Source organism: Leptosomus discolor, chromosome 7 (genome assembly GCF_034619465.1).
Source record: "Leptosomus discolor isolate bLepDis1 chromosome 7, bLepDis1.hap2, whole genome shotgun sequence".
NCBI lineage: Eukaryota > Metazoa > Chordata > Aves > Leptosomiformes > Leptosomidae > Leptosomus > Leptosomus discolor.
In genome coordinates this window covers 17,180,333-17,205,256 of record NC_141397.1, presented here as the reverse complement: position 1 = coordinate 17,205,256, position 24,924 = coordinate 17,180,333, and the positions used below count along the sequence as shown (strand labels likewise).

The window sequence follows — 24,924 nt, the reverse complement described above, 5'->3', positions numbered from 1 at the left end:
AGAATCACTGTGTTACATATTTCCCTCTTATTTTCTGTCATATGCTATCTCCCATGAATATGGAAACATCCATATCCTCTCATCCGTATTTATATGCTAAGGTATCACAGCTAAAATACAACAATTTACTCATTTTTGAGCAAAACTGCTTTTGTAAATAAAGTAACTCCTTGAAGAGTTATGCAATCAAAGTTTAAAAGTTTGTGCCATTGACTTCAAAGGGCAGCGCGTAGGCTTTTCTACAGACAGAAGTTTTGGACAGAAAGGTGTGCAGTAAACATGACAAAAACAATTGTCGTCTTATGCTAAAGGTTTTTATCTTTCTTTTCTGTTTCTTTTCAATGAAACAAAGAAATATAGCTCAAATATTTGAGTTGACAGGAATATTAGCACAGTCAAGTCCACATAGCTGAGGAACACTGATTTGATTATCTCCATCATGAGATAAATTCAGCTTGATGAGTTTGCATCTATTGGTTGTCACAGAGTACCTTGATTCTCAGATTTTAAACAGAGATTTCAGTACTGGCTTTAAAAGAAAGGAAAAGTTTTGTGAGGAGAGATATTTGATAGGGAATCAATTAAAGAAAATCAGAAGACCTGGAGAACCAGTATGAAACCATCCCTCTAGAGCCTTTCTACAGAGTATTGCTTAATTTGGTTTAAACTGGTTTTGGGCAGGATTTAAACACATAGAGTCAGAAGCTCAGCTGTGGCAAAACTAGATGAGCTCCAGAACCAGTCTTACAGACCAAGCAATAAAGCAGAAAAATGGAAAAAATAAAGATAAATTATTTACAGTTTTGTCAGTTGGTTCTGGGGAGAGTTTTTTGGTTTGTTTTTTTTTTTTGCTTGAAAGCAAATATTTAAAACGTGCAAGTGTTTTAACTAATTTAAGAATGTCTGGATTTTTGTAAATGTTGCTGTTTAAATAACTTTGTTTAAATTTTGTGGAGAAATTCCTGCATTTAGTTGTGAATAAACAGCACTGAACTCTTGATTAAGTTAGTACCTCCAGCTCAGTCCCTTCTTTTAGCTAGTCGCCCCTGCTTTTCCTGAAAAGTGGCATACTAGCTGGGATCTGAAATAATGCTTGGGGAACACAGCATAAGAAACAAGACAAATTTTACTCTGAAGGATATTTTAGAGAAATTAGAATTATACCAGGAACGAATTTGGCTCAGCCTACACAGACATACTACATGTCCCATTCAGTAGGGTTTGCTATATGCTCTCTTCAGATCCACATGTGTTTAGCCCTACTGCTTTTGGCTCCTGCAGGAGGCCATGGAGAGCTCAAAATGCCAAAACCTGTTCATCGAGATAAAACAATGCAAATAGCTAAGTCCGTCACAAGAACAGCTACTCAGGCAGGACTCAACCCACAAAGATGACATAAAAAGTTGACTACACCCATTTAAAAAAGGCTTTTTTTTCTTGTTCTCTCACCTGCTTTGAAACAAATTTTAGATACTCCTTTAACAATGTTCTAAAAGAAATAAAATAACAAGCTTGTGCCCTATAAAATATAAGAGTGTAATTGTAACAGAAATAATGTATAATCTATGGGAGGTATGACTAGAGTTTTCTGAATTTTTTAAGGCTGTCCTTTAACACTTGTTTGCAAAGCAACATTTTACACTTTTTTTTAATCCATCCTTCTGCAATCCATATTCCAATGTCAGTTAGACTGGATCTATAGGAACTGAGAGACAAGTATTCTTTTAATATGGTAATAAAGGACAAGAGGAATACATTCTTGTGAATTTGTTCCCTTTGAAAACTTCATCTATGTAAACAGAAAACCATCATGTTTATAAAGACAGCAGAGCTTTAAAATATCCATTTCATATCCAAGGCTGAGTTTAACTGCATGGGCTCTATATTTTCCTTAGCATTTATCTGTAAAATAATACAAAAATATCTTCTAACACACAATAGATTATGCCCAGCCTATATATTCACTTATTTCATCCAGCTTTTCAAAAAAGGCTGCACCCTAAAAAATAAAGCTACTTTTAATTACTAACCAATATACAGATTAAAAAGACTAATTTTATTTAACTTTTTTTTTTTAAGTCATCACTAGTGGTACTTTAGTTTGAACAGTACACAAAGTTTGCTCTTGCCTTCTCACTGTGCTCCCCAGTGCTGGGGACACCTGCCTGAAGCTCATAGGAGGCAGTGAGTGGGTGTGAGATGAGGGGGGGTGAGTTAGGGGGTGCATTTCCCCACTTACCTCTCTTCGATGTCCTGCAATGCAGCTCCATCGTGCCGGCTCCTCTCCAGTGCTGCCAAAAGGCCCTCTGGGGTCTTACCCAAGCATTGGTCCCTTACAGCCAGAGTCAGGGCACTGCTCTCCCCACACTGTGCCCCTCTCCCATCACAGCGAGTAACCCCAAAAACGGGTTACCATTCACCAGCTCTTCACCTGGCACCCCAGGGGAGAAGTATCCTTTGAGGACCCTCTGCTCCCAGACCTCTCACAGCCCACTTCATCATCGCTCCCCTCTTCTACCTTGCAAGCACTGATCAAAGTAAATGTGCTCTGGCACTGGATAGGTTTCTGATCAATAAATTACTCTGGTTTACATGGTTCAAATTTAAGCTTTTATTTGGTTTTTAAATTAAAAAAATAAATTTCGTTATTAAATAGTGGAATGGGTCTAAACTAATGTTTACATATTAATTCACTTGATTTAGGATATCACCAGATAAATAATTAAAGTACCACCCAGGCAAAACTTTCTGTTAGAAAGCTCAACAGTGGTGTAATTCAGTTAAACAGGAAAAAAACCCAAAAGTCTCAAAGTTTACAATGAATGTTAGAAGTAAACCTCTGCTTTTAGCATCATCCAAATCTAGTTTCCATCACAAAGGCAGTCATTGTATTCAGAATACTATACCACAGTGCTAATGTCATCAGCTTCGTCTGGTTTCTTTTGCCTGCTTGGCAGGGATTTCAAGTACTCAAGGTGCCTCCTTGCATCCTCCTGATTTTGCCGGACATAATAAACCACGTATGAGATCACCATGGTGAACCAGCCAAACATAGTGACCAGCATGGCATAATCGGTAGTCTTTTTAGGAAGGTTGCAGAGGTCAGCATCGTTGGCAGCATTGAGGAATGGTCTCCCCGCGTGTTCATCCAGCACAGAGGTCTTGCAGATGACGTTGTTGGCCGTCTCGTGGTTGGAGGCCATGCTCCTCAACACCTGCTGCAGCGTGCAGTCACAGTGCCAGGGATTGTTTGCAATTCTCGCTCTGGCCTTTAAGTTGTTGAAAGCGTTTTTGTGCACGCTTTGAATCCGGTTGTCAGACAAATCCAGAGTCTGCAAGGTTTCTGCCACCCCTTTAAAGGCATGTTCATCTATAAACTCAATTCCATTTTTTGATAAATTGAGGACTTTCAGTTGGTGTAAGTCCTTAAAAATTTCGTTGGGGATAGATGTTATCTGATTGGAGTCCAAATAAAGTAAGACTGTTTCTGGAGGAAGATCTCTGGGTATTTCTTTGAGGTTTGCATTGCTACAGCTGACATTAAGACCTCCAGAGTGAGAACAGAGGCAGCCTTTCGGGCACATACTGGCAGAATGAAAGCACAGTATCATGAGGACAAAACTTTGTAAGAGCAGACACATGGAGAGGGAACGAGTTAACCACAGGTCTACCAAATGCATGCTGGGGTGTCAGCATAATCACACATCCATTTCTCATTCAGCCAACAGTGGTGGGAAAAGGATAGGCAAAGCTGAAACGTGGTTTCATTTTCTTCGGTGGGATTAGTAAAAACTGACTAACACAAGGGCTTCTTCATGGTCAATACTCTTCTCAGAAACACACCTACAGAGAGGAAGGAAAAAAAGTTCCTTATACCATAAACTTCAATCTCAATTTTGTTTTCCTTAAAAAACAGAAATAAAATTAAGTCAAAGTGAAATGCAACACTAAATACATGATCTATTATCCTATCAGTGCACCGGAGGATTTGTTTAGGTAACTCCTATTAGCATTAATCTCAGTTTAGTACATAAATCCCAGGCCATTTTTAAGAGGATAGACTACACTTACTACAAATTGCACAGGTTTGGGCTTTAATACTTACTAGAGGCACTTGTTTGTTTTTATCATGGACTTTTCTAAAACAGTTATAAAACTAAATTACATTCTCCCTTGCTAAAGTAGAAGATGCACTAATAGGAGCTAAGTGTTGGATCTCCAGCAATAGTGGCAGGTAAATGAGGAATTTGTGGTGGTTAATGTGAATTTATCTCAAAATAATTTATTCTGTTTTAAGTCCAAATCAAAGTACTTTGGCAAGGAAATACTTTTACTATATCAAGAAACAAAAATTAAGTAAAGCAAATGCTGCTGAAAGACACCACAAGCATCCACCACTTCCTTTTCTGTCTCCCTCCTTCTCTTCTGCTTTTGAACACTGGATTTCCTGTACCTCCCAGCATTTTGTAAGACCCACAGAAACAAATTTCTGCTTCCAGTTTTCTTGAAAATTTTCTTGAGAGAAAGAAATGTAACGATTGCCAAAAACTCACACACCCTACCTCCAAATCAAGTAAAACTCACACAAACCTATGTAGGAGCCAAACAAAAAAAAAAAAATCTTATTCATGGCATGTAATTTGCTAATAGAACAGATGAAAAATACTGTTCCTGCTTCTCCCCTCTCAAGTGGGCTTAAAAATAGTAAATATCCAGAAGCTTTTCCATTTTCTCCTTTAACTGGAGCACAAATACATAAGTCTGAAATGCTGACCTATAAGGTTTCAAAGACAACCTCATTTATTTTTTCCCCTATTATGGTAAACTATGAATTTCTAACCACAACAGGTCCATTTGTTTTCATGTACATGCCCTCTGTCTTTGTAGCAGCTTGGTTATTTGCAGCCTTCAGGTTGTATTTACATATAAATGATTTTTTTTTCCCAAACCTACACTGTAGTCCACTGAACAACAAAATCCCTGCAGGGAGGATATGTGTGATTTTACAGGAAAAAGAAGAAATTGCATTGCAATCATTTTTGCCTGCAGAAGTCACTAACTGCAGTTTCTGGCATATCGCAGTAATATGGTTCAGATGTGTCATGCAGAATTTCAAATCCGTCGCTCAAGTTTTATTTAACCCTTTTGCTGAGGCTTAGTGTGCCAGTACCCCACAGAAAAAAACCACCACAACTCAAACCCATCTTATAGCACGCACATTATGTGCTATTACTCCATTGCTATGGCTCAGCAATAGCGAAAGCTCAGCACACTCTTACTGCAACTACTGTAAAGGGCAGTGTATCACCACTACTCTTCAACTTACTTATTGATCAAGAGAGAGACTGCCCAAGAACCTAAACAGAAAGTTTACAGTCAGACTCCATAAAACTTCTACTCTAAAATTAAAAAGAAAGGAAATTTTTAGCAATGAGAAATTGTGACACTAACCCTGGAAATATGAAACCATTAAGAACGGAAGTAAGCAGGGTATGAAAAGCTCCCTTTGAGGACAGAGAGGTGAGGCAGCACCTCCACAATCAATGGAGTCCTGCAGGATTTATGCGAAAGAAGCCCGTTTCACTGGGTGCATCCTTGACATTTCTCCCTGCAGCTCCTTGGTCACTGCAGTGCCTGGTCTTCAGATCAGATAGAAATCTGCTACAGAAGGAGCCAAGCTCCAGAAGTTGTTTTTTCCCAGCCTGCCCAAAAGTGCTAAGTACTTGCTAAAATGTGCAGCCCATTCGGAGGCCAAGCTGGAGCTGGCAGCTGCTCCCCCTGGCAGCTCCAAGACGCCAATCTGCTCCTCCCTCCAGCAGCCCTGGGTGCTTCAGCAAGAAGGCTTGTCCCCTGGAAAAAAAGCCATGTATTTTCTTTTCCCTTCATGTTTAAGTGTCTCACTACTGTGCTGCACCACAAAAGCAGATGAGTGGCCCAGCTCATCACCACAGAATGAGCATCATCTCATCACCTGCTACTTGTATACAGCGGCTTCCAACCAAAGACACGAGTCCTACTGCAGGAATGGACCAGGGTGAAAGAGCAAAGACCTGAAGTAGTCTCAGATGCTTAATTTTGTAGAAGCATAAAAATCACACTGTTCTCACCAGGGTGTGACAATTAAATATCCTATCTGCTTCATTACAGGCTAAAAGACCCTGTCAACCTGGAATTACAGGATGGACCCTGCTGAGTCCTCCATAGCACAGCTACGCCACCAAAGATCATGTGTCAAAGAGGTCCGAAGCATCAATGTGGAACACTCATCCTATTGAAGAGAAGTGAAGCTCTTTTTCTTTAATGTATTAATGTGTTTAGAGTGGAAGAAGTAGGATCATTACTGACTAAGCAGGAAAGTGTTTAATGAAGCAATGCCTCTTCAAAAGAGATAACTAAGTAAATGGATAGCGGGAGAAAAACTCCCAATGTTTTAAGTTGTTAGAAAGAGCAAATACAGGTTTAAACCCATAATTAACAACCCAGTCAACAAAACTTAGCTGAGCAAGAACAAAGCTCAGCAAATTCTCAGTAAATTAACTGGAAGCAACCCAATGGGACTCAACATCAGTCAGGGGAAACAAAGCTTTGTTTACTTCCATAATCAGAATATCTGATCCAAGGGCTAAGGTTTGGTTTTCACCAACAAACTTACAAAGACTTTCTTGACTCACAGACATCCTAGTGACTGCAACAAGATAAAAGAGAACTAGGATCTGCACATTTGTAACGCCAAAAAGGAAGATTTTTGGGTTCTTGAGCATCTATCTAATTTTCTCTGCTTGGAACACAATAAATAAAGAAGGTTACAAAGTTGGAATAAAGACAACAGATATATACCAGACAGAAACACTAAAGACTACAGAGAAAGGGATGGAAGACACAGAATTAAAATAAATGTATGAATTAATTAGAAATCTGCAAGTAAACAAAAAAAAAAAGAAAATTTTGAAAGTAAATGAAAGCACAGGGAAATGACAGCAATACTGCAAGCACAGGCAACGGCATGGTGTAAAAAGGCTTTCTGTGTACATTTCTAGAATCATAGAATGGTTTGGGCTGGAAGGGACCCTAAAGATCACCTAGTTCCAGCCCCTCCTGCCATGGGCAGGGACACCTTCCACTAGACCAGGTTGCTCAAAGCCCCATCCAGCCTGGCCTTGAACACTGCCAGGGAGGGGGCAGCCATAGATTCTCCGGGCAACCTGTTCCAGTGCCTCACCACCCTCACAGTGAAGAATTTATTCCTAATATCTAATCTAAATCTACCTTCTCTCAGTTTGAAACAGTTACCCCTTGTCCTATCACTACCCTCCCTGACCAAGAGTCCCTCCTCACCTTTCCTGTAGGCCCCTTTCAGGTACTGGAAGGCCACTATAAGATCTCCCTGGAGCCTTCTCTTCTCCAGACTGAACAACCCCAACTCTCTCAGCCTGTCCTCACAGGGGAGGTGCTCCAAATACAAGTACAAACACAGAAAACCTAATGTACAAGTCAAATATCGCAGGGCAACAAAGCCACAGAGGGAAGATCGCACAAAAGAATTCTTTACAGTCTTGCAATTTAAATTGGTTTTCAAGCTTTCCTCTTCTCATGCTCCCTCAAGACTGTTCACTCAGTACAAACATCCAACAGCACAGGAAAATGTACAAATCCTGAAATCCTCAAGGAAAGCACATTTGTTTTTAATACACAGTGAGATTTCTACTGAGCTTCACATGTCAGGTACTTGCGGATGTTTTACTTAGCAGCAAGCAAGGTGCAGAGACTGTATCTTAGCACCTGAATGCAATTCCACTAAATTTAGAAATTTGGTTAGTTACTCCTCCCCACAAGAAACAAGCGATGTAAAGAAGTATTAGTGCCTCCAACTACCCACCTGCAAAAAAGGGCCTGCAGACTTAGCTAAGTCACACAGAAAGTCTACTTGCAAAACAAGACTACTTGCAATATTAATTTATTCTGTTGTGTCTTTGGAGTAAAATACAGGAGGATAGGAAATCCTACAACCATCACACAGAATAGCATAAAAATGACACAGACCGAGACTTTTTATTGTTTAGGACAATGCTAAGACAATAAAAGATGCATTTTAAAAAATCAATCGTATATATAGCTAAAGATGTCTGACTTAACAAAAGAGATGGGAAAGGCAAGAGCAGGTAAAAGTGGTTTTCTATAATGGTGCAGAGACATTCAGAGTCCACATGGTAGCTCTTCAGTCACTACCTAAGGGCTCACACATGCATGAGTAGCTCCCCACTGGCCCTCCACACAGCCTCTGCCCCCATAAAAAGTAAGAGTGGAGCAGGTGCCCGTCCTTTGCACTGGAAGGCCAGCCCCTGCTCCCAGAGGACTCAAAAGCAGACTAAAATGAGCCTTAGAAGGTGTTCTGCCTATAGTATTTTAGCCACACATACAATCCCCTCAACCATCAGGATCAGCTTGCATCTCCACCAAGATGAAGTCAACACAACCACTTGTTGATGATACTCTTCCTGGAAATTTGTATCTTCCATATGGGAAGGAGAGAGATTTACTCCCTCCTTGTTCATCAGATACCTTCTTCATACATTGTTTATCTAGGTTTCAGTAGGGTGCATCAAAGATTACTTTCTAGCACTACAAAAATACCTGTGACAGCCCAATAACTTTGTTCAAGTCACTCTAGTATCACAACACTTTTACATGGAATTTCACCTGAATTCTCAGACATTTTCAGGTGAATTCCCAAACATTTCTTTGAGGAGAGATCAAAAATGTCACACTTTTCCTGATGGTTATTCCTCAAGCAAGATCTCACATGATAAAGACAAAACCATGACCCAATGTATTTAATATATATGTCTTTATGGGATGATTCCTGTCCTAAATCACAGAAATGAGGGCCACAAGTGAATTTTGTAGAATAGGATCACACAGGCCCACACCAATGTAAGACCCCCCCCAGACTCACACACAGCATCATCACTCATCCTGCTTGTGGTCAAACACTGACAGGAGGAATCAGCAGCAGCTCTCTGCAGTCAGTACCACACTGGCCTTCACTGGGTCACAGACTTTTCCGTGACAAGACACAGGGGAAGATTTTTAAGCAGAAATTGGAAAACAGAGAACGATCTGATCCTAAAAATCATTTTTGTTCCCTAAGCCAACAAGCACAGGCACTGTGCAGAATGCACTCTTCTAGTGATAATGATTGGATGAATATGGCAGGCATTTTGGAAGATGCTTTTTCTTTGGGATGTGATGCCATGGGATGCTGAGAAAAAAAGACTGAAGGTGCCAAGCTGAAGCTGAAGCATGGTCTCCTTTAGAGCACAGGGGCCATCAGGAGGCATTTTTCTTCCAATCATGTTCCTGTTCCTACCCACTATGCAGTGTTCCCTCTCTTTTCCCTCTTCCCACTCCAGGGGCTGACGGGCTAATCACAGCTATTAGATAGACAACGGATCAGGTCTGTCAGCTGCATCTGCCCCCTCGGAGCCCAACCCCAAGAACTGGAGAGTGTGGCACTGTCAATGGGCAGAGTACAGGCCCAGCTGCACAAGAAGTTTTTATTCCCCTGGTTAGGTTCAGAGGTTGCATGGGACTACAAAGCCACAGCACAAAATGAGTTGCTGAAAAACAAAAGGCAGAAGTATGCAAGGTGCACAGCAGATGAAGAGGGACTGCAGCAGTGTCCCAAAAGCATGAATGATGCTGGGGGCAACCACAGTAGCACCAGGATCCTGTGGGAAGCAGTGAGAGCACAGGAACAAGGCAAGCTTGTAGATGTAAGTCTGGGGGCACAGTATGAAAGTGAGAACATAGCTGTCAGCCACCTACAGATTTTTATGTGGCTTCTAGGGTCAGAAAGTCTGTCTACAAAGGGTTTTCACTGCTGCTCTCTTACGCCAAGTGGTATTTCCATCTCATACATGATCAGCTGTGCAGATTCCATAAACTAAATTATGTCTTCAGTAGCATTTGAGCAACTGCACCATCCTCTTGTCGTGTGCAAAGAGAGCTGGATGGCACACACATCAGTGATAGCGACTCCATTTTCCCTATCAGTAATGTAAGGTACTAGAATAATGTCTCTTCTTGTCTTCAAAGCTGGATCCCCTGATGAAAAAGACTGCATCTGTTACTTCAACAATGTTAAAGGGGTCACAGCCAACTAGAGATGCTAAGCATCTGCACGCAGAGTTTGTATTTGCAGTTACTGAAGGTGCCATGATGAGAGAGGAGTTTCTTGTTACTGTAGCTTACGTGCTCAAACAAGCAAGAACGGGAAGATGAAAAAGGAAGAAGCCAACAGATCAGCCACAGGGTGTGGCCCGTTGGCTGCATCACGATTGCATTCAATCTGTCTGGTCTGTCACTTTTCAACCTCCAGAAAAATTGGAAAAAAAAACATGTACAACCCAGCTTCCCAAGAATGTGGATCGTAGGGTCTGGTGCACAATTCACCTGCTCAGCCACACCGTGCTTCTGATGACATACAGCTGGAAAACTTAAATGACCTTGCTACTAACTTTAGGCACAGTACCTGGAGAAGCCCTCATTTGAAAACAGATCTCAAATGGCACCGCAGAGCTCCATGCTCCTTGGGATCAGAAAAACCACCAGAAACATCACTGTTTTTTCAGTTAATACCAAAGGTGTCCCTGTGAGCAACTGTTGGCCCTCCACACTGGAGACGCACTGCAAATGCCAATGTGCCCCCTGTCCTCCTCATGTACAGCCCATATGACTCACATACAAATATATAAACACCTCGTATTCATGTGTGCACCTCTACTGTCTTCAAATGAAACTCTCAGCTCCCAATAAGCCCTCAACAGACCCCTAAAAAAACAGCTTGACTTTTGAAGCCCAATCTAAGTAAACTCCTACCATTCCAAGTAACAACGTTCCTGCGTGCAAACAGTGGAAGTTTGATACGGAATTAGAAAAATCCAGGAAATAAAGACTCCTACGGGGCTCTTTTTTTAGACATCCCTTAGAGCAAACTTGCACTTTGAATAAATATTAAAATTTTACAACTAAAAATCCATTAAAAGGGAACACTGTAAAAACATAATTGTTTTATCTGACTTACAGACAATTACTGAGATGTTTGATAGTTTTAAAAGACCTGCCATTATTATACCTTTTTTTTTCCCCTCTTTAAGACCTTTAATGGCCTTCAGCTGCACCAGGGGAGGTTCAGGCTGGATATCAGGAAGAATTTCTTTACTGAAACTGTTGTCAGGCATTGGAACAGTCTGCCCAGGGAGGTGGTGGGAGTCACCATCCCTGGAGGTGTTTAAGAGACGGGTAGATGTTGTACTTAGGGACATGGTTTAGTGGTGTTGACAGAGCTAGGACAAAGGTTGGACTTGATGATCTTGGAGGTCTCTTCCAACTGAAACTGTTCTATGACTAAGACATCGACTATGTCGGTATATAGAAAATACGCCCATTGATAAATCTAGTCTCCTATTCTCTATTAAAATAGGTCTTAACTTTGCCATATTGAATACTTAGGTTTCCCATCAGGTTTAGCAAATTACCCACTGAAACAGAAATACTCCTCTTTTTAATGGATTGTTTTCTTTGAACTCCTCTTCCTGTAATGCCCGTCTGTTTGTTACAGCACACACACAGACCTGCCTTACACTCCATATCCACAAATAGCTATATTTTATGTCTTTGTACTCCTTTTTTTTTTTTTTTTTTTGCCACTAATAGTGTCATAAAGTACCATATACTAGCTTATCTCTAAAAATATTACCTTGTAATTAGTCTTGACAAGACAGCAATAAGCTGGAGACTAAAGGCTAAAATTCACAGGTGATTAGCCCACCCAAACAGTCCAATTCACTAAACAACTGAGGACAGGACAATTTTACCTGAACCAAAGAAAGAGATTTGGCACCACTACTCCCAAATAACTGCAGATGGCATATTTACAAAGAATCGAAACAGCAGAGATAGCCCTGGGAAGAACTATTTCCATACATTCTATCCTTAATCAATCTTATCCTAGCAGTTAGTTCAGACCTTCCAGTAAGCTACAGGTTGGGTCGTCCTGCACGCCATGTTTTTGAGCATTTGAGCCTCTGGAGGCCTACAGAGTCTGTGCACACTGAAAAACCTTCATGAAATCCTGTCTGCCCCTCCAACACCTGCAGGCTGAATCTGACCCAACTGTTTAAAAACACAAGAAGGCTGACATAAAAATGCTGAGCCTCCTTCTACATCTTATTCTAAATCTGTTCCAGGGTTTAGATTACAGGTCAAAAGTGACAGCATCAAAATAACAGTAATTATTAAAAAAAAAAAAAGCATTTTTCTTCACTTCCCTATGGACATATAGTAAAACTATGCCACAGCAACATGACTGACTGAATAGGTACTGAGCTGGAACGTGAGGATACCTGTGAGCTGGAGCTAAGCAGGAACAGCAGGACCTGAAGAAGAACACAGCAACTGCTTCTGATCTCTGTGCTGTCTGTGTGCTACAGACAACAAATTTCATGGGTACCAAGAGAATTCCTCCACATACACAATACAATCCTTTAAAACAACGCCGCCTGTGTACTGTCAGCAGGGAAGGCACTGTGGAATGCCACAGCTAAGGGCAATCTCACTAGCTGCACAGGCAGGCTCCAAGTTGGGCAACTCAACCCTCTCTATGGCTCCAGGACACCATCAGGAAATCCAATTTAGCAGATGAAACAAGAATCTGGTCTCGAGTCTTGGGATAACCTCTGTCATTCACGCATCCCTCCCTGGCACTCCTCAAACGGCTGCCTGGCTGTTTCACAGTACACCTACCTCGAAGGTAGGCAGTTAAAATACTATGAGGCACCAAACCAGAGAGATGCCAGGAGCTGCTTGCAAGGTGCCAGGTGATTTAAATCCCATATGAAAGGCTTTGGCAGTGGGAGATTTTCAGGATCTCAGAACATGGTAAGATGAAATCCTAAAGCAGTAAGAAGAGAAATTAACAGAAGCCAACAGCAAATAAGGTGGGAAAAAGGGGGTGCAAACAATCACTGATTCAATGAATAATTGAAATGTCATGATTAATCAGTGTGAGCCTGAACTCCAATTACATAATAGATTCATTATCTAATGAAATACCAAATGTACTCAAACTATAATATTCTTCCCTAAGACAGGACTCAGAATGCCAGTTGAAATTTTGTTCCCAAAAACCTCCCAGTATAGACATCTTCCTAACAACTACTCATGGCAAAACACTTCCAGTTGCAGAATCTCACTGTGTAGGTAAAAATTTACAGATCCTAAGCTACAAATACCCTCTTGTAACAGTCACGGAGAAATAAAATGGTGGAGGAGAGACAAATGAACATTTTAAGCTATAATTACTTTCTGATTGTGAGATCACTGAATGTATCACTCCTTATTACAGATTAACAGCTTGCTTAATTATACTGTGTGGGCAAATGAATCAGCACTTTAAGACTGATGGGTTTGGTTCATGTTAAAAAATGTATTTGACTTTTCTCCCTTTTCATGTCAAGTCAGGAATTATTTTATAACCCTCAGCTGATAAATAATTGTATGAAGCTTAGCAGCTGTAATAACAGATCAATGACAGAAAAATATTACCAATTATCTCCTATCTTTCCTATGATGCTTTGCTCTTGGAATTCTTCCGTGACAACACATTTCTTGGAATGAAATTTGATATGCTCGATGGAAATTAAAGAAACAGTTGTCGGGGATGCTCTTAGACCTCTTTCTTTCAAGCTCTAACAAAGACTGACTCACTTGTTTTTTAGAAGATGTTCAGGGCTGCCTACTTTTCCCAGTTATCTCCTCCATCCTCTTCATATGACTTAGACTACAAAAGGCTCCCGTCCCTTCCCTGAGCAATATACCCTGCTGGGAAATAGAAACAACATTTTGTATGCATATCTATGCCACTTGAAAAAGGAAACAAAACACTACATACACTTTACAGTGCATACGTAGTGGCAATATGAAGTTAAAAATGAAAAGTGTAAGATATAAGGTAAATACCATCATCTCTTGAACATCATTTATCACTGTAATTGCAATTAATTGGCTTGGCAACCTATAGAACAATGAACAAAGGCTCAAGATATGCCAGTTACTGCTCAGCAAACATATCTGCAGAATAGATTTTTACCACTATATAAGAATATGAAGAATCACATTACAGACACTAAAGGGAAATGCTCCAACACAGAAAAATGACTGTCTGTAACGTGTTCTCCAAAGCCATATAATTTGTTTCTAAATGAATTTTAAGTGTGCATTAGAGTCAAAAAACATTTTTAGAGTTTGGGATTATATTCTCCCAAGTCTCAGTCACGTTTTCTGAGACAACATCAACAACCATTCTGTTTGGCAAGAAAATCCTTTCCAGCAGCAGCTGAGTCAATCCTCCATATGATCTATACTAGAAAAAACCTACATACTCTAAAAGCTTAAAATAACCTGAAGTGGAAATACCTTGTCTTCCTTTGGTAAAAAGACCCAGACTAAAGTCTGTTCTAAAGTCTGGTTATGAGCTGAATGCCTATGACCCTTTCGCAACGCAGTAGGTTTTCAATAACTCTCATAGAACCCAATGGAAAATGTCTTCTACACAAAAGATCAATTTCAAAATATTTGCTGATTTATTTTTCTTCCATATTATAAAAAAATGTGATCAAAGTGAAAAATATAAGTGCTTGGTTGGAGCCATACCCTGACTCTACCCAGTAGCTAATGACGGATGCTCCTTTAACTGAATTCTGCAGTACCATATCAGAGAAAATGTCTTCTTGATCTAAGATAATTACACTGATCACCTCAATGATTACCAGCATAATCAGTGACAAGTCTTGCAATTTAATCTTGATAACTGCATCTGGTGACTGCAGATGGTGTCCTTGTCCAACTGAAAAATCTAATTCTATTTTGCAAAGTGTAAATCTAACCCCCAGTAACAAAAAATGTGTTATCAGAAACTAATAGGCCTTTAAGGTACCGCTTTCCAAAGATAAGCAAGATGCAGACCAGCTAGAGACCTTTCTTCCAAGGGCACTTATGCATACTGCTATCTTCAGGCTCATTTGAGGTTCATCCAAATGTTCCTGCAACTTAGTAGGCAGTGGGAAGAGAGAAGTTGTAATTAGGCTGGGGAAGCTGTGCTGATAATGAAGTCAGCAAGGCAGAAATAAGCATGCAAACCTGAAGGGACCATTCAGCAAGGAACATGCTAGCGGCTTTGTAAAGTTGACAACAGTTGCGCGAAGCAGCCCGCAAGACAGCTGCTGGCAGCGGATACCCGGGCAATAGAGAGTCCTAAGGAAATAAAAAGTGTTACTGACTCCAAAGTAAGACAGGGAAGGGAGGAGGAGAATGAAGCAGAGCATGACTGAATTTGCTTCTTCAGATGACCTTCTGCCACAGAGCAGGTTCCCAGGAACCACGATGGATCACTGCAGATGAGGCCATCTCTCAGGTTAGATGACTCAAAAAGAAATACAGATGTGAGCAGAGGCAGCGCCACGGTGGCAGTTCAGCACCCAGTTTCACATATTCTTGCTTTTAATTGGGATCTAGATTACCCTGTTGTGTTAAACCACAGGAAATTGAGGCTGTTTCTCTCCATGCACAACTACCCAGTGACATAAATATACAGCAACAATCTATGGCACAAGGAATTTGCAAGGAAAGAAGCCAGTAGAAGCTACTACTAAAATGAAACAATCTGATTAATATCCACAAGATGAGACCACAAAGAAAAAGAATATACTGTCAGAGCAATTACTCTGTATGAAAAAATCTGAAAGTGGGGGAGAAAACCACAAGCTAAATTAGCAACAGGGGACAACACTTTAGAATACAGTACCTCAGCAGTTACTAATTCAGCTCCTTGTGCTTTAAAATATGCTGATTGTACAAGAGGACCGTTAAGAGGCATGCAGACGTAGAGAATCTGATTTAGAAAAATGTAAGAAAAATAAATTGTGTAACATTTGTGTATAAAGGAAACCAATAAAGTTTGAAATTCCCAATTAAAAGCTCTAAACTTAAAAGTGAACACTCAACACCACAAACCCACAATCTTCTGTTAACAAAATTAAAATTGTGATGTACCCACGCATTTCAGAAAATATCAAAAGAGACACCAAGCATGGAATATGTATGAGAACAATAAGCAACGAAGCAACTTTAAGAAGATATTGAAGTGATCTTCTGGAATCAAGTGCTGAGTCAACTACAAGCCATTTGGGCTTGCTGAAGAAACTGGTTGATGAGTGATGCTGGTTTTGCTGCATCAATGGTTATTAAACCTGCACACTGCCACATGCATAGCAAAGAGCTTATCTACAACACCACACACATCTATACTTCCCATTTCTGCAACAAAAGTGTCAAGCAAAGGTATCACAAACCTCTACTGTATTGAACCACCCACCACTAGAATCACATCCCCACTTTTAATATTTTAATCCATGAGCAGCTTCGAGTACCTGCCATTTCTTTTTCATCAGCTTGCCAGAGAAACTTATCTTTTTTCTTTCAATGAACACCACAGTACCAGGCTAATAATAGATTTTATTTCTATATTTAGATATCATTATAGCTCTAAAAGCTGAACGTGTGACAGTCTGGAATAGTTAGACACAGGGCTTTTGTACTTCCATAAAGGCAAGATTAGCAGGTTCCCATCAGGACCTGCTTTTAGCTCTGCTGGCTACTACTGGCATTAGAGGCCGAGGAAAAGACTAGCCCAAGTACAACCTCTGCAGTTCTGCTTCAGCTGAAAACCTCCCAAGCATACAAAATCTATCAGCAGAAAGCTTCAATGCCATCTTTTGCTGGCAGCATTTCCCTAATTAACAGTTTAAGGCCAGATGGAGCCATTAGATCATCTAATCTGACCCCCTGCCTATCACATGACGTGTCATTTTACCAGTAAACCTCATATTGAGCCCAATAATTTAGGTCAGACTGAAGCATGTCAGAACTGAGAAGACTGTTGTGTGCCCAAGGCAGTACCTTTTGTACCTGCTGTTCTTGCACCATCCCATACTCAGAGGTAACAGGATGCCTTCAATGGAGTCTGAATGCAAGCAGAAAACTCAACTCACTCAACATTCACTGTAACAGTTAAACTACTCTAGCAGACATATCTGCTGCACCAGGATCTAGACACCAAGCAAGAATGTCTGTTTTCAACAGAAAGGCTATATTGAAAGATGTTAGATTGCTCTTCATAAACAGTTGCATGTTACCACTTGTCTCCAAATGAGTTAGAAAAACTGGCTATTTTTTAATGTGTGCCCTCAGCTGCCATTATAGGACTTTGCAAATTACATGTGTTCCACCTAAGCAACAATCAGCATGCTTTCATTTTGAAATGACTGCTCTGGAGCACCCCCAAGGCTTCCCAGGAAGTCAGGTAAAATCATTTGGTTTTTCTTTTTAAAACCATGTAGTATTTTTCCAAAGTCATAAAAAGCTTGCTGTATAATTTTCTCTTTTGAGGACATACGATCATAGCAAGCTGTTATTACAATTTGATGTAGGAGCCTGAAATCCTTTAAGGGTTCTCTGACCCTTAGTTGGTAAAAATATCTAGCCTGGTTGCAACTCAGCAGCTTGGTGAGAGGTGAGCCTTCAGTGTTCAGGGGGCTGAAATAAAAGTTGTTTATCAACAATTGCTAAATAATAGGAACAGCTCTAAAGAAAAAAAAAATGGATCTGCACTTCTCAGTGGAAATAAACAGCAGTCTTTATCAGACATGAATTCTAGCTGTGCTAAAAAAACAAAAACAAGGCACAGCTGGTCAATACTGAGTGAGCAGAGATTTTCCAGTCAGTCAGTCAGTCACTCTTCCCAAGGAGAAAAGAAAGGAAGAGCCAAGAGAAAGTGTTGTAATGGCTGCCCCCAAGATGAGAGAAAAACATTGAGGTCACATTTATTCTAAGGTAACAGAAGTCTTTATTAGCAGCACTAGAGCACAGAGGAAGAGATCAAATCTCAGTTCAATAAAACCCTTATTTTAAAGACAAGAATACACCAGCTTTTTGTATGTCCCCATGGAGGTTTATACAGCCAAGTTGACTTTAGCAGAGCTAACTGATACAAAAAGCAGGAGTTGTGAAGAAAAAAAAAAATCTTGATTAGCCAGGCAATGATCCAATAAGCAAGACACTGGAGGCTGCAAGTTCACAGCTGAAGAAGCTCAGGTAGAAATAATTTATAGTAAATTAAGTTAGGTCATGATAATGAAATTTAAAGACAAGTGGGACATGATATATTTTACTAAGACTTGTTGAAAAGTGAAAACCAAGCACAGCTAACACGAGGGCTGATTTAACTCTAGTTACAGTTGGTACTGGCACCAAGATAACTTGACATATTTAGAATGGAAAAGAGAATATAAGAATAGGATTTTGAAGGAAAAAAAATTTATGCAATTTTTCCAAATTGCAGGGGGGAGTCTACGAATCACCACTACTTGTTTCCCAATTTTAAAACATTCTGGCACACAGCCCTCAGTGGCAAACGCAGTGGAAACACCCAATCACAAGTGTTGGGAAGGGACAGATACCAATGCCTGCTCTGCAAAGCCCCCGTCATCAAGGAGCAGGAAGGAAGATGTAAAATCCTAATGGGAGAAGCCCTCGTAAGAGGTGCAGTCCCCTTGCAGGGGACTAGGAAAGCAGCAATCACGGCAGGAGTGATGCTTTTATTGTTGAGGACTTTGCGAGTTACCTCAACAGGTTACCCGGGGGCAGCCCGGGCTTTGGCTTCATTTGGCAACAGATGCAGTGCCATTATGTCCTCAACTGTCCCTCCTGCCACCCACCTGCCTCTCCCTCCTCATGCTGTGAAAAATGGCAGGTGAGGGGAAAAAAGAAAGAGATACTTTATAATGGATGAATGCAGCAGTTTGCAGGAGGGGGAAGAGAGAGAGTAATGAAAAAGTGTTAATATTAAAGCAATAAAGCTTGTGGCCATTTTTCAGTCTGAAATGCACAACACCATAAAACAATGCTTAAAGGCACTTGCTTCTGTTCCAAACCACCTGCACGCTAAGGCACCCTGCTATTAGCACAGAAGTTGTTTACTACCAGTTTCATTTCAGTCTGATTCCAGGAGAGCGATAAAGCTGAATTGTGTCACTTGGTACAAGCCCATGTGGCCTTGGGTTTTCATTGGTATGCCAAGCCCCACCGTGTCACCTGTGATGCCTGCCTGGTCACTAACCCACTCATTTCTAACACAATGTTTAAAAGTCACGTTGGAGCAAATGGAATCTGTCCCCAGTGCATGGCACACATACACCTTCCTTCTCCTCTGGTTCTTGAAATGGCAGCTACTCTCGGTGAGGTGTGTTGAGCATAACTATGATGGTGGCTTTGTCTGCCAGCACACATCACTTGTGTCCATACACTGCCCCAAAATGCTCTTGTTACCTGAAATAGACTCTCAAAACTATGACAGTTACTCTTATTCTTTACAATCTGAGTGGTAGTAGGTAAAATGAGACTACTATTTCCTTTCCTGAAACAATTCTTTCCAAAAAAAAGAAAGTGAGAAGCAGTGAAAATATAATGGCACAGAAAAAAATGGGAATTCTTTTGAAATTAAGACTTATTTTTACCTGTTGGCTTTTTTTTCACTTGCTTGACTGTTCCCCCCTCTCCCCCAAATAAAAGCATATTAATTGACTCAGCTGCTTTTTTTTTCTCTGTCAGAAACAAACATTAGGATTTAGGGGCTCTTTATGGAAGTGGCCAAGCTACAGAGAAAGTCTTTGTCTCAGTGGCAGGACTACTAATTCAAGGATGAAAAGACAGAGGGTAGAAGAGCAGTGATACCTACAGGAACATTCAATGCTGTCGGAAAAGCCTGTGGAATTGCACGAAGAGGAAAGAACAACATTATACAATCTTTTCAGGAACTATATAACAGGCCACAAATCAGCCCACCACCAGCAGCATCAGCTTCCCATTCATTAATACGGCAGAAAGAGATGCACTGATACGGTAAACAACCCATACAGTGGTATAATTTTACCCTGTATCTGCCACACGTTTTCACTGAGAGAGAGCGTAATGAAAAGCATTCCGTTAATTGCCCCCCTCCTCTCCCTCTTCCTAGAATCAATTAATTTCAAAGGCACCTTTACCTCTTTTATGCATTCCCACATCTGAATACAAGTCAACAGTCCAGGACATCCAAAGAAGTCCACATGGGCTATGAAAAACCATTATCCAGTCCCAGTCTACATACTATGAAGAACGGCAAAATAAATAGTAAAACAAACCATGTCACTTGAGAGCAGCATTTTCAAATCTCTTATCCTTCATATGCCCCATCACAGGAAACGTTACATTGCTCATTGCCTTCCCTTTGTTGCCACAGATGCAGTGCCACAGCGCTGCAGCAATGCTAGTCCCATCTCCGTAAGCTGATCCACATCTGAGCACCTCCTGCACTCCTGACCCCTTCCCTTCTTGCTTTCAAGCAGCCAACGGTACCCTCCAGTTCCACCCTGCCTGCCCTTACTGGACAGCAAAGTTAACAGACCAGCTCGTGCACAATAGCATGGACTAAACTGTCACAGTGCAGTGGTGCCATACACACTTTCAGTGTCACTCATGTTCTGGTCCAGGTAAAGTTCACCTGCATCCCAAAAGGATGCTTCCTGAAAATATCAGATTTTCCATCTCCAGCTGCAAAGAGGAGGCCATCCTTGAAAACCTGCATTTCAAACCTTGCAACCTTTGCCAGCCTGAGGAACAGCCCAGCACTAAACCTCAGTCAACACAGTGCTGTCAACTGATTTTCAAGCTGATCTGTGATAGACAAGCTGAATTTGAAAGCAGCCAGCGTTCACGTGGCAACAGCCACGTGTTACTGCACCATCAGGGCTCTCATGCTGCTCTGTGTTCAAAAGCATCTCTCCAGAGCACAGAAGGGAGACACTCATAACCATGGCATTGATAGTCCCCCATTACTGTCACCATTGTGGACATGTGCCCTCATCAACAGAGCTGCCACAGACCTTAGCCTCGTGCCTGCACTGAGCATGAAGAGATAAATCGAGACAGTCTCCTGACTTTGAGAGCCACCACAGAGGATGTGGAGAGTGTGTGCTAGCGGCCATGGCATGACTGCGCTATGGCAAGCCAAGAGACTGCATGCTGGCAAACACGTGCTTACTCAAGGCACAAGCCTCAAAAAGTCCTAAAAAGCGATTATGACAGGTCACTTCACCTGCTTTCCTTTTCATTAGGATATACAATTTCTCCCTTCACTTTCCACCAAAAAGACCTGTCATCTTGCAAATAACCATTCTAACGTTCTTTGAAGTTGCAACACTGAAGTATACTTCAGCAGATCCAAACACCTCTGCAAACAGGGAGAGGCAGGAAAGCCAACCACCAGCCCCGGAGATGTCTTACAGCTCCATTTACAATATTAACCCACCAGACCATAATTTCATATTAAGACGTTAGTTTTACAGTTGCACAAACAACTTTGTTAAGAATGAGTGATTAGTTCTCTATCAGTGATTTTAACGGCTGCTTTAATAAGGCAATAATTTATTTATAACAAAAGAAATACTAGCCTTCTCTTAGAATCAATGTTAGTAGTAAGACGAGAGAAAAAATAGTCTATTTATAACCTGCTAATAATTATTTTATTTAAAGTTATTAAAATAGTCCCCAGGCAAAACCTACATTCTACCTTTACTCATTAAAATATCCACATGGCTCAAAACCTGATGGTGGATGAAGAGAAAAAAATAATTTCACATATTTCTCTTCACAGTGGCATTCTTTCAGCTAAGTCACTTCTTATTTCTCCTGCATTTTTCATAACGTTTGTATCAAAGGTGTTACTGACACTTTAATGGATTTTTTTAATGTTACTGGAACATACATAATCTTACTGAATTTTATTAAAGTCATTTTTATAAAATATGGCTTTTTTAAAACTTTACAAAAAACTTTAAAACCTCTGAGAGAGAAAATGGTTTGTATAAAACATTATACAATAGGAAAAATCTCAATCAAAATAGAAAATTTATAATTGGCATTTTTCTGTCTTACTGAAAAGACCGTATTTTTTCTTCAGCAGTTCTTCCCTCTGGAGCTTTCAGTCAGCTCTCTTCAAAACGAAGAGAAGTTGCTTCTTCAGTGCACTAACGGTTACAGCCCCTTACGATCATGTGAAGAAAGTGGATGCTGCTTGCCTGGACTTGCACTCAGGATCTTAATAATGATCTAAAGCAGAAGCTCAGATGGTTGTGGTGAGATTATATGATCCCTAATATGGGGTATGTTATGAAGGGTCTATCATGAACAAAACACACATTGCCACCCTGACTTAACAAGATGCATTAACAACAGAAGACATGCTGAGGAAAATAAATTACCTTTTTTGTGTAACAGTGCCAGCAGTAAGCATCTCAAAGGATGGCACAGCTACTCTTGGAAACAATTACTACAACATCGACAGTCTCTGACTAGTTTTGAGGCAGTGCCATGGTTCCCACCCAGAGCCATTCTCGCTGCGTGCAGGATGAGGAGCCATCCTGGCAGACCTTCACATCATGGAAGGCTGAGTCCTTACTGCTGTGCAACCCCGAGAGCCACTGGCTGTTTAAGGAACGCTAAGAAACTGAAAGACTTTTTAGAAGTTATTATCAACTTAAAACTGGTGGAGCTGTGCTGGAAGAGTAGATGAACACTGCCAAAGATGGGTGGCCCCGTAGCTCTGACTCCACTCAGTAGGGATCTACAACTTCTCTCTGGAGGGCAGAGCTGACTAACCTGTGCTCCCCACTGGTGGCACACGCTCAGCAGGAAAGGGGTGATCTGTGCTTTGCACCTCCATAAGCAGTGGGATTCCCAAGCTGCTGCTGGGCTTGGAGCTAACAGGTTTCTGCTGAGCTGGAAACAGCATCTTCACTTTTTTTTCTTCCCTCCTTTTCCCATCGACGACTGTACAGAAACGCTTATAGATTGGGACTGTTACACCCATGCAAGCTTAAAAAAACCTTGCTTAGGCACAGATGACAGCTCTCGATGGCAACATGAACTTGACTGCAGGCTAATCCACCTTGTTCTGACACATGAAAACCACCTCTGAAATCCCCTGCACTGCCTGTAGTCACTCCCATTACACATCTCTGCACAGCCAGCACTCAGCCAGGCCAACATAGGAAAGAAGCACACAGAAAAAACTCCCACATTTTTGGTAGATTCATACTCCTTCGTGCACTAGAATTTTTCTTTTTCAGTGTAATCATAGAAAAGCATTAATAGTTTAGCTTTTAATACAGGTCTATCAACCGACCTCAAATGATTTAAGACACTCAATCTGCAAAGAACTCGTTTGCATTTAAAGCACATTGCATGTGTCTCTGATAGCTAGAGGGACAGACTACTACCAGAAAAAAGGCAGTCAATTTAACAGATTATTTCTTCCTTCAAAATTCTATTCTCAAAAATCCCAGGTCCCTACAACAAATGAGAAAGTCTGGAGCAATGAAGATTTGCTGTCAGCAGAGGAGGATCTAGTTAAGGGGCATTTAAACAAACTGGACACACACAAGCCCATGGGTCATGAGGGGATGCATCCATGGCTGCTGAGGGAACTGGCTGATGTTAACAGGAGGCTACCCTCAACTGTCTTTGAAAGGTCAGGGGGATCAGAGGATGTTCTTGAGGACTGCAAGAAAGCAAAAGTCCTATTTTCAGGAAGGAGGATCCAGTAAACTACAGGCAGGTCAGCCTCACCTGCAACCCTGTGCAGTGATGAGCAAACAAATCTGGAAACAATTTCCTTAATATAGAGAGTAAAATAAGGTGACTGGGAGCAGTCAGCATGGATTTATGAAGGCAGAAATCACATTTGGCCAACCTGATAGCTTTATGCAATGAGATGCCTGGCTCATCTCATTGAGATGAGAGAGAAGTGGATGTTATTTGTCTTGACCTCAGCAAAGCTTTTGACGCTGTCTCCCATAACATCTTCACTGACAGACTGATGAAGTACAGACTAAATAAGTAAATGGTGAGGTGGACAGAAAATTGGCTGAACTGCTCAGCTCAAAAGGCTCTAGACAGCAGCACAAAGTCCAGCTGGAGGCCAGTCACTAGCAGAGTACCGCAGGTGGTCAGTACTGGGGTCAATATCATTTAATATTTTCACGAATGACCTAGATGATGAGACAGAGGTCTCAGCAAGTTGGCTGATGATACAAAACTAAGACAAGCAGTTGATATATCAGATGAGTGTTCTGCCATCCGGAGGACCTGGACAGCCTGGAGAAATGGGCTGACATGAACCTCATGAAGTTCAACAAAGGGGAACTCAAAGTCCTGCACCTCAGGATGGATAACTCCACGCACCAGTACACGCCAGGGGTTGATTGACTAGAAAGCAGCCTTGCAGAGAAGGATCTAATAGTCATGGCAGACACCTAGTTGAACATAAGCCAGAAATGTCCCCTTGCAGTAAGGGTAGATAACAGCACTAGGAAGAGCATCACCAGCAGTTTAAAGAAGATGATCCTCCCCCTCTACTCAGCACTGGTGAGACACATCTGCAGAGCTGGGTCCAGTTCTGGGCTTCCTGATACATGAGAAACACAGACTGAAACAAGTCCAACAAATGGCTACAAAGGTGATCAAGGAGTCGGAGGATCTGATGTATGAGGACAGACTGAGAGACGTGGGACTGTTCAGCTTGGAGAAGGCTCAGGAGGGTCTCATCAATGTATATAAATAACTGATGAGAGGCAATAACGAAGACAGAGCCAGACTCTTCTCAGTGGTGTCCAGCAAAAAGACAAGATGCAATGGGCACAAATTGAAATACTGGTAATTCCATCTGAAAGTAAGAAAATAGTATTTTTCTTTTTTGCAGCTACTATGAGG

General features: G+C 41.1%; 1 protein-coding gene across 1 annotated transcript; it reads right to left on the bottom strand.

The window, feature by feature from the left end:
* Positions 1 to 2,900: 2,900 nt before the first annotated feature.
* Positions 2,901 to 3,680, bottom strand: LRRC3B (leucine rich repeat containing 3B). The gene has a single exon (XM_009950798.2). It carries the CDS (start codon positions 3,678 to 3,680, stop codon positions 2,901 to 2,903), a length of 780 nt encoding a protein of 259 aa, XP_009949100.1.
* Between the last annotated feature and the right edge of the window lie 21,244 nt (positions 3,681 to 24,924).

Bases quoted from the DNA above. Each gene is read 5' to 3' on its own strand.
- LRRC3B (XM_009950798.2), bottom strand. From the start codon at position 3,680: ATGCATTTGGTAGACCTGTGGTTAACTCGTTCCCTCTCCATGTGTCTG.